Below are 12,171 nucleotides of genomic sequence, written 5' to 3'. Positions count from 1 at the left end.
TGGGGCAACGCTTTTCATTGGCAACGGTCGAGAGGGCCATCGACCATCCTTCAGTCAAACGGTCTCAGCCGCACTGAGAGAGGCGATAATCACATTTTTCCCCACGCTCATGAGGTCGTTTGCTTATACAGTATCGGCATATTACGAGTCGTACAAAGTAGGGCGACCTCCAAATTATCAAGATAGCAGAATCTGAATTTTGGATGAGGCGACCTCTCCTTCCTCCAGAAACGGTCTAGTTGTACCGAAGCTATCGAACAGTCCGATATATGCAATCCTTCAAGACTACCCAAGCTGGAATGTCGCTCTCAGAGTCTCAGCTTGTAGAGATGAGCGCTGCAACGAACACTAACGGTTCTTCAACAGACTCCACGAGATCATCCAAAAGATCACCTGTTAAGAATGAGACATGTAAAAAAAGCATTCTGCAGATTGCTTACTTCCCTTACCAGTCCGAATTGGCATCCCTGCATGGGGCTGCGATCATCCCTACACACAAGGCCTGAACGAGGGATGGTCGATCCCACCAGTATTGGTTTCTAGATAAGAGCATCGGTATTCCTAGTCAGCCATATCCAGATCTCTCCCGTCATCTCTCTCAGTTGTCTCCCTTGCTGCGACCGACTCTTTTTTATCCTCCCCAAGCACGTGCAATGGGTCAATCAAAAGAAGTGTTAGACGACAACAAGGCTGAAGATGGTTACAAACTACTAGACCTGGAGAAGCTCGAATGCAGAAATGATTATCTCGATGACCAAAAAAGTAAAATCACATCAGCATCACCACACTCATCCATATCGCGCCGCGTTAGCATCACTTCCGTGCTCAAAGACGGACTCCCACGACTGTTCATTCTATCAAAGTCCTGGAAACAGGTGCTATTCTTCTTGTTGCCAACATTTATCCAATCACGTTACCTACCTCGCCGGATTGCACAGAAACGACCTTTGCATCCGACAGCATGGTTAGATGGCATGCGAGGAATTGCAGCTTTCTGTGTCTTCATTGACCATTTATCATACTCCAACCACGACACGTACACAGCATACAGCTATGAATCATCCAACTATGAATGGTTCAAGTTGCCCTTCCTTCGATTTCTATACACGGGAGCTTCCCAAGTCGCCATATTCTTCGTCGTGTCGGGATACGCATTGAGTTACAAACCAGTCAAACAAATGAGAAACAAGGAAAGAGATGGACTACTCACGACACTATCTTCCTCGGTGTTCAGAAGAGCTATAAGACTATATCTGCCGTGCGTCGCTTCAACTCTCCTAGTCATCTTATGGGTCAGATTAGGATTATACGAGATGACCAGGGACTTTGCCTCTAACGATAAACTCTTGACTGGAAGGAGAGAACACCATCCCTGGAGATATGAGACTTTGTGGAAACAGTTGAGTGTTTGGGCTGTCAAGATGTGGAGCTTTTTCAATCCGTTCGACTTCAATATGAAGATTGGCGACGGAGCATTGGATATCGATGGACACCTTTGGACTATACCTGTTGAGTTTGTGAGTTCTTCACCGTCTCTGCTTTGACTCCTCTCTCCCCAGGGATTTCCCTTTTATACATCATGTCTTCCATACAACGTTTTTCTGTTTGAAACAGACATAGCAGATTGCTGATGTGACATTAAGAGAGCATCACTGGTCCTATACCTCTCACAACTTGGTTTATCTCGTCTGAAACCCACCCTCAGGATCTCTATCCTCGTCGGATTGATCCTCTATGTTCACCAAATTAACCGCTGGGAACTTCTTCTCTTCTACTCTGGTTTCTTGCTCTGCGAGTTGGATTTTCGACGACGCTCGCTTGCCCCCACCACCACGACTTCGATCTCACCTATCTCTCCGTCATCCTCTGCTTTCTCGACGACCACTGAACCTTCGAGGATTTGGTCAACGATTTATTACATGACATTCGTCTTAGGGTTGTACCTTGGCTCGCAACCAGCACGAGACCTGGAACACGCACCTGGGTGGCGGTCGCTCTCCACCATGATCCCCAGCCATATCAATCCGCGCGACCGCTACTTCCCAAACCTCGGCGCGATTCTCCTGATCTGGTCAACCTCTTGCTACCAACCTCTGCAATCCATTTTCTCGCACCCGGTAATTCAGTACCTGGGTAAGATTTCTTATCCTTTGTACTTGATGCATGGAGCCGTAATTCACACAGTGGGTTATGGCATCATGGAGCTCATGTGGGGCAGCTTAGGACGGGGTACTGTTTTCAAGAAAGAAATTGGATTTGGAATTGCGGCTATTTGGGTTGTGATCTTTGTTGTTTGGATGGCAGATATATTCATGAGGGTTGTGGACACGCCGACTGTGAAGTTCGCAAAGTGGTTGGAGGAGAAATGTACCATGGAAACTTGAATTACTTAAGGCGTAGTTCGTATCACGTTTCGACAAACACGACAAGAAGCTCAACAGCCATCGATATAACAGCCGTGGATAGAAGAAAGTTGATGGTCTTCTCTTTACTCACTAACCCTACCCCAACAATCTCAATGCCTTGGCTGCGGGGTAAGGAAGGACCTTGTTCCGATATTCTTGTCTGAGAACGTTGAGACCAAATCTGTGTCCAGCAGTTGATCAACATGATATATTCTGCTTATGTCCGCTTTGCAAATATAACTCACCAAGGCCCATAGCCATGTGACGATTGGTGGTGGAATAGGTGAAGGTTGTGCATCGTAGATGATCACCCCAACGGCCAAGACGCGGCGTCAACATCCTCCACCGCGGCCCTCCACTATCTATCAGCAGCGCTATGTTGGCCGGCGGCCAAAGGTACGGGCAGCGCAATGATAAGCATCTACTGTGCCGACAGTCATTAGACATGTATCATATCTGCAAGCTTGGGGATGCGACATCTTAAATCACCTACCTTTCTTTCATCGTTCAACTGTCATGCCGGAAGCTATCCCCCGAAGAGGTCTTCGCATCTCCATCGGTATGATCATCATTGCTTACTACTAAGTCATAGGCTAATTTCACGCAAGACCGTGGTGGTACCTTTACCGACTGTGTCTGTAAGGTACCAGATGGCAAGGATATTGTTATCAAAATTCTCTCCGTCGACCCGTCGAATTATGATGATGCGCCGACGGAAGCCATCAGAAGAGTGCTCGAAATCTACACCGGAACCAAGATTTCTCGAAAAGGGGCTGTAGATCTTAGTCCGATCGGTATTAAGCTTGCTCCTCACTCATAACGACAATTGTAAACATAACATCGTGCTGATATTCACGACAGAGTGGGTGCGAATGGGTACAACTGTCGCCACTAATGCTTTGCTAGAGAGAAAGGGCGAGAAGACGGCACTATTGATCACCAAAGGATTTAAAGACCTCTTGACCATCGGTAATCAATCTCGCCCTTCTATGTTCAGTCTTGCCATAGATCGTCCTAGCTCCCTCTTCTGCTGCGTTGAAGAAATATCTGAGCGTGTCGTTGTAGATTCGTGCCCAGAGTCTCACCTTGGAGGCAAGAAGTTCGAGAGTCCTCGCTCACTCAAGACTGTCAGCACTGCTTCTGGCGAGAGCGTAGATATCATCTCACCTCTTGACATTGACGAAGTAGAGAAGAGCTTGAAGAGGATCAAATCTGCTGGGATCTCATCCTTGGCCATCTGCCTCATGCACTCTTACATCTTCCCCGATCACGAGCTGAAGATCCGAGAGATCGCTGAGCGACTTGGTTTCGACAAGGTGTGCCTTTCGAGTTCAGTCTCATCCAGATCGAAAATTGTTCCAAGAGGCAATTCCACTGTCATCGATGCATATCTAACGCCTGTCATCAACCGCTATCTTTCACAATTCTCTGCCAGCTTCCCCGAATTAGAAGAGAGTGGCGTGCGTTTGGATTTCATGCAATCTGACGGCGGTCTAGTACCGAGCACAAGGCTCTCTGGGCTCAAAGCGATTCTCTCTGGACCCGCTGGTGGAGTCGTTGGCTATGCCAAAACCTGCTACGATCCAGAAGATGGCAAAGCGACGGTGGGATTCGATATGGGAGGCACCTCAACCGATGTCAGTCGATACTCTGGCCAGTTCGAACATCTGTTTGAATCCAACACTGCAGGTATTCTGGTTCAAGCGCCTCAACTTGACATTGATACCATTGCAGCTGGAGGCGGGAGTATTCTCGCATGGAAGGATGGTCTGTTCACTGTTGGTCCAGAGAGTGCTTCTTCGCATCCTGGACCTGCGTGTTACAGGAAGGGCGGCCCATTGACTGTCACTGATGCCAATCTGGCACTTGGAAGACTGGTTCCTGATCAATTTCCTTCTATATTCGGGCCCAATGAAAACGAACCGCTTGATGCTTATATAGTCGAAGAAAGGTTCATAATGTTGAGCAAAATCATCAACGAGGAATCTGGACAGTCTTTGACATGGAGAGAGGTGGCAGCTGGGTTCATCGAAGTTGCCAACAACGCCATGTCTGGGCCGATCCGCACGTTGACGGAAGCAAGAGGCTATGACACTACAGCTCACAATCTTGCCTCCTTCGGTGGTGCTGGGGGCCAGCATGCCTGCGAGATTGCCAGGATTCTTGGCATCAAGCGTGTGTTGATTCACAAGTATTCTTCGGTCTTGTCAGCCCACGGTATAGGACTTGCAGACATCGTGGAAGACGGTGAAGAGGCTTACCTCAGGCGCTATGATGCACAATCTGTGCATTCTCTCGAAGAGGATTTAGCACGTCTGGCAACAAAAACTGAAGACGCTATCATCTCAGACGGCTTCTACGGGCCGATCGAGTCCACCAATTATCTGAGCATGAGATACGACGGCAGTGACACCGTGATCGTTGTCCCTGTCGAGTCTGGGAAAGACACTTTGAAGACCTTCGTTGATACTCATCAGCAAGAATTTGGTTACACACCTGAGCGCGACGTTTTCATCGACCAGATCCGTGTTCGTTCCGTAGGGAAGAGCAATACCGAGTCCGGGGGCTCCTGGCCCAGGGAGCTAGCCTCATACAGTAAATTGGACACCACCAATGAGCCAGCCCTTTGGCGATCTGTCTTCTTCCCCTCCCGTGGCTATATTGAGGTCCCCATATACAAGCTCGGCACACTTACCGTTGGGTCGCGAGTGAGCGGTCCTTGCCTGATCGTTGATGAGACTCAGACGGTCGTTGTCATACCAGGTGCAGTAGCATCAATTTTGAAAAGTCTCATCGTGATTGACTTACCCGAACCCGAACGAAAAAACGTCAGTAGCTCAGTCATCGATCCTGTACAACTGTCTGTCTTCAAACATCGTTTCTTCGGCGTTGCTGAGCAGATGGGTCGAACGTTGCAGAAAGTCAGCATCAGCGCGAACATCAAAGAACGACTGGATTTCAGCTGCGCGATCTTCACAGCAGAAGGCGATCTCGTGGCAAATGCGCCTCACGTTCCGGCAATGATTGGCAGCATGGCCTTTGCTGTCAAATCACAAGTCAAACATTGGAGAGGAAGACTGAGTGATGGTGATGTCTTGTTGTCTAACTCACCTGTATTCGGAGGTGTACATCTACCAGACATGACAATCATTACTCCAGTATTCGACTCTGGTGGTAGCGAGATCATCTTCTGGGCTGCTTCCCGAGGACACCACGCAGATGTAAGTTGTGCCATGAGTGCGCAGGACGTTTTGTATCTGACACGTCTTGAATAGGTCGGCGGTATTGCACCAGGCTCAATGCCACCTTCATCTACGGAGCTCTGGGAAGAAGGAGCTGTTTTTTCTTCCTTCAGATTGATTCACCAAGGCAGGTTAGATGAAGAAGGTCTTCGTAAGATCTTACTTGATGACCCGGCTATGAACCCTGGCTGTAGCGGAAGTCGATGCTACAAAGACAATGTTGCAGATCTCAAAGCCCAAGTTGCCGCGAATCACTGTGGCATTCGACTCATCCGTCAAATGATTTCGGAGTATACAACAGAAGTCGTTCATGTAAGTCACCAATATCCACCTCTCGAAGCAAGTTGCTCATACCTTGCCAGATGTATATGACCGCCATTCAAGATGCGGCGGAGCTGTCTATTCGGAACCTCTTCAAGAAGATCGCTCAAGGCGAAAGTTCAAGAACTGTATCTGCCACTGATTACATGGATGATAGCACCGCTGTTGTCCTGAATGTGAAGATAAATGGCAAGAATGGTTCTGCAATCTTCGACTTCAGTGGCACTGGATCGGAAGTACTCGGTGATTACTAGGAGCAACGGACACATAGAGCCGAACCATCTCTAACACTTGTCTCAGGCAACTGGAACGCTCCCATCGCAATCACCACATCGGCTATCATCTATGCCCTTCGATGCATGGTCAACTCTGACATTCCCTTGAATCACGGATGCATCAAGCCTATTGATATCGTCATTCCCGAAGGATCATTCCTTAACCCCTCTGCTGGAGCTGCCGTCTGTGCGGGTAACGTTCTTACATCTCAGCGCATCGTCGATGTGATTTTCCGCGCATTTGAAACATGTGCAGCTAGTCAAGGCTGCATGAACAACTTCACTTTTGGTGTTGATGGCGAAGGAGGCTTCGGGTACTACGAAACCATCTGTGGTGGAAGTGGCGCCGGACCAACATGGCATGGCACAAGCGGCGTGCACACCAATATGACCAACACCCGCATCACCGATCCGGAATCGCTCGAACGCCGATATCCAGTTATCCTACGGGAGTTTTCGCTGCGCTCTGGAAGCGGAGGTCGTGGCGAGTTCAATGGCGGAGATGGTGTCATTCGAGACGTCGAGTTTCGAATTCCCATGACCGCCTCTATCCTGTCAGAGAGACGCGCCTTCCGACCCTACGGCTTGAAAGGTGGTGAAGATGGTGGACGAGGTGTCAACACCTGGATCCGCTCAGATGGTAGGCGCATCAATGTTGGTGGAAAGGGCTCGGCACAGGTGAATCCGGGTGATCGATTTGTCATTCAGAGTCCTGGAGGCGGTGCGTACGGCGCCATCAACGAAGGCCAGAGCACGCTCACGTCGTCGCTGGCTACCAGAATTATTGCACCAATCGCTGGGGGTAGTGTAAATCTTGCAAGGGCCCTTGGAGAACAAAATTAGACATGTATGTATAATCGTATGATCTCAATCATACCAGTACGGTGCTAGAGCTTGTATATTCTGCAGTCTACGGCTTGATCATCCTACTGATGTCTGCATTTCCCCAAGTTATATGATGTTATTACTATGAGAACATACGATCAAATAGCCAGATGATATTCCAGAATTGCTTTTTATTAGTCTCTTAACAAGAGTGGCCGATGAAAATAGCTTTGAGCAAACGCCGAACTCCCATTGTATCATGTTCTCAAACCCCATTGTACCGAGAACATCAAATTCTCATAGCCATCTGGGGGAATCCCGCTTCTCTGTAGAGCATGTCTGCAAGCTCTTCCGAGGTGAGCTCTCGAGAGAAATCAGGTTCAAATCGTGATTTTTTTGCAGAATCTTTGCGGATTTCATTGACATTGACGGATGGCTTCTCGCTGTAGAAGGACGTGGACTATGATGCAAGTCAATGTCCGAATGTGATCGACGTTGTCATAAGGCTTACATCTTGCTTGGTCGACACAACTTCTCGTTGTAGAAGTGGTTGGTATTCTGATTTTTGCGGTCTGATCGTTCGTGTGCACACTTCCTTGATAGATGAAATGGCTTGGTGGAGTTGGGTGTGTTTGTTTGATGTCGACATTATGTGTACCGGAAAACTTGACAAAATAAAATTCCAAGATGGGAGGTATTTCTGTATATAGGAGTAGCTGAATAGTCGTTTGTATTCTGGCTTTTCAGGACGAGTACTAAGGTCCTTAATATATGGTGGGTGGTCAGCCATCGGAATGGCGACGTCGGAATGAACGGAGTTGAGTACGGGATAAAATCTCAGACTCACAACAAGCGGAGTCGGACACGGAGTAAAACGCCAAAATCGCTCAGACTGTGTGGTCAATGTAAATCGCTCAGGCAAGGTGGTCACGTAAATCACTCAGACGGTTTCGCCAATTTATACTCCTCCGCCTACGTTTGTCCAATCAATTCCTTCCATCCAGTCATTCATGTCCATCAGTGCGGCTGCATCCCAGTCCGTGATCCCGTCGATGCCGGTGTCTACTTGCCATGCACCCGCCGCATTATCAAGTGATGCGGGATTCTGGATACCAATCGCAGAGCCGCCCACGAGCCCATCGCTTGATTGCTGCGCACCGTTGGCGAAGCCAGATAGGAGGTGTTCAAGCACACCATCCATCGCACGAGAGATGAGACCCGATGCCTTCAAGCAGATCGCATAATTCGCCTCTTCTGGACGATAAACAGTCTCCAATAGAGAGACAAATACATGAAGACGTCGAATTGATACAAGGCGAAGCAAGTCGGCGTACTCCGCACGGCTCATAGTGTCCCTTGCAGTCTTCAGAGCGTTGACGAGAGTTATCGCACTTGGTAAACCATAACATAAGACCTTGCTTATATCAGTAAATCGTATCACATCCAGAGTCCAACTTGACCTACAGTACTCGACTTGATGTTTCGGTGTTCATCATAGACCGTTTGACTACGTAAGCCACCAATTTCAAGACATAATTCGATCATGCTCGAGCAAGTCTGGACTAGAAGTAGTGAGCAGCTCGCATCGCCCTTCGCCAGTAAGCGGTGAATGTAAAACTGTGTCTGTAAGTAGGTAAGATAAACTTCTGCCAACATTAGGCACGTCATGTGGCCCAGATTAGACGTCCAACAAGCAGAGTCGTAGTGCAGACGTTTTGGTAAATTCTCCCAGGCTTTCGTGCATTCCTGTGATGTTTGCCTAAAAAGAGTCAGAATGACATGGCTCATTTCGATAGAACGGTTGAATGCCACTTACACAAGTCTCAGTCTTAGCTCATTATCAAGAGGTTTTAGATGGTGCAGAAGAGCTTCTTCCTTGAATTGCGAGAGGATGTGAATTGCTCTAGTGTAAGTTGTACTGCATGAAGAGTCTCCGGTAGCCCAACCGCCTGTAAGCTCGAAAGAAGCGTGTTCTTCGTCAGTAAGCCCACCTGAGCACAATTGATCATCAGTGAGTTCAAGTGGTAAGCGACAGTCAGCGTATGAGCTGAGGATCCGAGGCGGACGACCGAAAAGGGTGGCGAGGAATTTGTCCCATACAGATGCAGCCGCGAAGATCCTCCTCCGACATTCGGCAAGAAAGAAGGGAACGTTGGCAAGAGCAGCTTCTCGATGCGCCTCAAGAGTGAGCAAGTCTGTAGACAGATCGCCAAGCCGTCGCCAGACACTCGGACCTAACAAAGGGCAGATGAGTCTAAGAGAGAGGTCTGAAGGACAAAAGGCTTGTGAATGTTGTCTACATACCGGCATATCCCTGTGTACTTGTAGTGATCCGCAGGTTCTCGTACGATAACCATATTATGACATCGTTCATCTCACTCGCTAATTCTCGGGCCAGATGTACGCATCTTGCACTGCATAGAAACATGATCTGAACAAAATCGTGCACATCTATGTCGTTAGGGAAGAGTCCTACACGACATGCACGAGCAGCGAGGGTGAAGATCAAACCGATGGTTTCCACTCGTAGATTAGGTCCAGTATAGCAGCTTCGAAATAATTCCATAGAAGTTGTCGGAGTTATGTCGATCTTCGATCTTGTAGCACGCTCAATGCGCTCAGCCACTGGTAGAAGAGCAGCTCTACTAGCGGCGTCGTCAAGGGCTGTTCTAGGTTGCAGGATCTCTTCGTAGATGTGTTCAAGATCAGAGACGGCAGGCAGTACAAGATGCCGTGGTATTATAGCGACCTGACCCAGATCGTAATATTCCATGACAAGTTTTTTGATAGTTGCGCAGTACCGGAAGTGACTCAGAATGTGGACTATGGAGAGTAAGTCTCCTTCGATAGTTTTGTTACCGCGATCATCGCATACTGCAGCGTGATTCATGTGTCGTATGTTTGTGTCATCAAGACTTTGCAGTGATTGTAACGAGAGCACTCCGGAAGGTGTTTCGTCTGGGCCACGAACAGAGTGTGCGGGAGTGCTAGGGTCGTTGTTGCCGACAAGGTCATACACTCGATTACGACTGCTAATCGAAGCTTGAGCTACTGGAGTGTTCGATTGGCTCGTTTCTATCGCTTCTGCTTCGCGGTAGTTGGTGGTGGACGTGCGAACGCGTTTGTTTGGTCGAGTAAGTGGAGCTGGATGATAATAACATTCGGCCTCGATATTGCGACGACGGCAACGATCGCAGATAGGCATACGATGATCACATCGCATCTTACCCCTACGGCAAGGTTCGCAAGATGCTTGCTTACCGTTTTTTCGATTCGCACTCGCCGACATGATTGTCTGAGAGCTATCGGAATAAATGTTGAGAAACAAATGATGATTGATCAGTCAGTCCGTTGATGATTATGACCAGTGTGGGGAGGTGCTGCGAGAGCGACCCTGCTACCATGATTTCTAAGCAGTCTAGCTTAATAAGCAATCATCAAACCAGGTCACCTCACTTCCAACCATTCATTCTTCCATCAGAGTTGGCCGAAATTCATCTTCCAGCCAGCGCGTTCGTTATCTGAGATTCATCAGATCTGCTGGGTAACACAATGGCTTTCCCGACCACATCAAGGGCCTTCCGCCGCACATCTGATGGCAAGAGTATTGAGCTGATCTCCGAACCCGTGCCCCAAAAGTTGCAGCCAACACAAGTCCTTCTCAAGATCCTTGCTGTGTCACTGAACTTTCGGGATGTGGGTATGCTACACAATCGTTATCCGATTCCTGTCATTCCTCATGGAGTCCCCTGCTCGGATGCATCAGCCACCATCATCGCAGTGGGTTCTTCGGTCGCAGAATTCTCCCCAGGTGACTTTGTGGCTCCAACCTTCCGCGAGACGTGCTCAGGAGAGATCAAAGCGCTCGGAGGCGACGTCGATGGTGTGCTAAGAGAATACGCCATCTTCGACCAGTGCGACATCACAAGGATTCCGACCTACCTGGGCTATGAAGAGGCGTCAACTATTCCCTGTGCTGGTGTCACGGCATGGACAGCTCTGGACTTTGATAAGAAGAAACAAGGAAAAAGCGCCTTGATGCAAGGAACGGGCGGTGTAAGCATCTTCGCTACATTGCTTTGTGTTGCTGCTAGTATGGCCGCGATCATCACTTCTTCCTCCCATGAGAAGTTGAAGAAGTGTCAAGACTTGGGTCAAGGCGTGCAGGGAATTAACTATCGGATAAATCAAGACTGGGATCAAGAGACAAAGAAGTTGACGCAAGGAAAGGGTGTAGACGTTGTCATCAACAATGTTGGTGTCACCTCTATGGAGCAGTGCTTCAATGCTCTGGCGAGATATGGCACAATCTCACTGGTCGGATTCTTGGGCGGTGTCGATGAAGCAAAAATGCCAGATTGTTTCACTCCCGTCCTGATGAAAGCCGCAAAAGTACAGTAAGCAAATATATTCGCATATTTCAGAGAAAGACGCTAACCATTTACTGAAGGGGCATATTCGTCGGTACACGCGAAGATCAACAAGATCTTTGTGCGTTCCTAGAGGACAAAACAATCGACCTCAAGCCTTTGGTAGACAGAGTGTTCAAGTTTGAGGAGTCAGCCGATGCTTTTGAGTATCTGTACTCTGGTGCTCATACTGGCAAGGTTATCGTCAAAATCTGAACACTGCACGTGAGCTTCCAGGTAGCTTGTATAGCGCCCAGATTACCGGTCAATGCCATCTGTCTCCCGCGGTTTGACCATCAACTAACGAATGGTAATTGAAGATGCCCAGCATTGCGAGACCGCGCAAGCCATTGAGACATAAGCCATTCGAGCGTGTCTCTTGCTCGATTTTACCTGATGCCAATCTTGAGCCTGAACCTGAACCCTGGGCCTCAAGATCTGCCCCCTGGAGTTGAGATCTAAGTGGATTCCAACCAACCATAGTAATGAGCATTTTTCACAAGCTTGTCTGAATGTGAACGTACAGCCTGAGCCTGTTCAATGTAGATATTTCCAGTAAAGCTTACCTCTTGTTTATCCTCCTGCTGGCTGCACCTCTGTGAAAGGTTGTAGTACGACATGGCTGCCTGTACATACTGCATCGAGGTACTTGCCCTGAAGTCACTCGCGTGTCTTGAACGTTCCGCAGTTCCAA

General features: G+C 48.5%; 5 protein-coding genes across 5 annotated transcripts; 3 read left to right on the top strand and 2 right to left on the bottom strand.

Moving 5' to 3' along the window:
- Window positions 1-854: 854 nt before the first annotated feature.
- M437DRAFT_30748 (uncharacterized protein) lies at window positions 855-2,369 on the top strand (the record flags this gene model as incomplete). Its single annotated transcript, XM_041019192.1, has 2 exons — window positions 855-1,517; window positions 1,644-2,369. Coding segments are annotated over 2 exons (1,389 nt in total), but the record flags the coding sequence as incomplete, so codon positions are not given.
- Window positions 2,370-2,921: 552 nt separating this feature from the next.
- Window positions 2,922-7,086, top strand: M437DRAFT_54782 (putative 5-oxoprolinase; the record flags this gene model as incomplete). Its single annotated transcript, XM_041022753.1, has 6 exons — window positions 2,922-2,964; window positions 3,014-3,199; window positions 3,267-5,626; window positions 5,681-5,959; window positions 6,010-6,211; window positions 6,269-7,086. The coding sequence occupies 6 exons, from the start codon at window positions 2,922-2,924 to the stop codon at window positions 7,084-7,086; spliced, it is 3,888 nt and encodes a 1,295-aa protein (XP_040877320.1).
- Window positions 7,087-7,357: 271 nt separating this feature from the next.
- On the bottom strand, window positions 7,358-7,717 carry M437DRAFT_86765 (uncharacterized protein; the record flags this gene model as incomplete). Its single annotated transcript, XM_041028522.1, has 2 exons — window positions 7,358-7,528; window positions 7,580-7,717. 2 exons carry the CDS (start codon window positions 7,715-7,717, stop codon window positions 7,358-7,360), a joined length of 309 nt encoding a protein of 102 aa, XP_040877319.1.
- Window positions 7,718-8,026: 309 nt separating this feature from the next.
- On the bottom strand, window positions 8,027-10,357 carry M437DRAFT_54765 (uncharacterized protein; the record flags this gene model as incomplete). The annotated part of the gene is made up of 4 exons (XM_041022750.1): window positions 8,027-8,482; window positions 8,533-8,851; window positions 8,885-9,302; window positions 9,373-10,357. The coding sequence occupies 4 exons, from the start codon at window positions 10,355-10,357 to the stop codon at window positions 8,027-8,029; spliced, it is 2,178 nt and encodes a 725-aa protein (XP_040877318.1).
- A 263-nt stretch (window positions 10,358-10,620) lies between these two features.
- On the top strand, window positions 10,621-11,693 carry M437DRAFT_86763 (NAD(P)-binding protein; the record flags this gene model as incomplete). The annotated part of the gene is made up of 2 exons (XM_041028521.1): window positions 10,621-11,465; window positions 11,519-11,693. 2 exons carry the CDS (start codon window positions 10,621-10,623, stop codon window positions 11,691-11,693), a joined length of 1,020 nt encoding a protein of 339 aa, XP_040877317.1.
- Window positions 11,694-12,171: the final 478 nt, after the last annotated feature.

The sequence above is a fragment of the Aureobasidium melanogenum genome (assembly GCF_000721775.1).
Source record: "Aureobasidium melanogenum CBS 110374 unplaced genomic scaffold scaffold_20, whole genome shotgun sequence".
Lineage (NCBI taxonomy): Eukaryota > Fungi > Ascomycota > Dothideomycetes > Dothideales > Saccotheciaceae > Aureobasidium > Aureobasidium melanogenum.
Note: the sequence above shows the minus strand (reverse complement) of the source record. Positions and strands in the feature narration are given on the sequence as shown.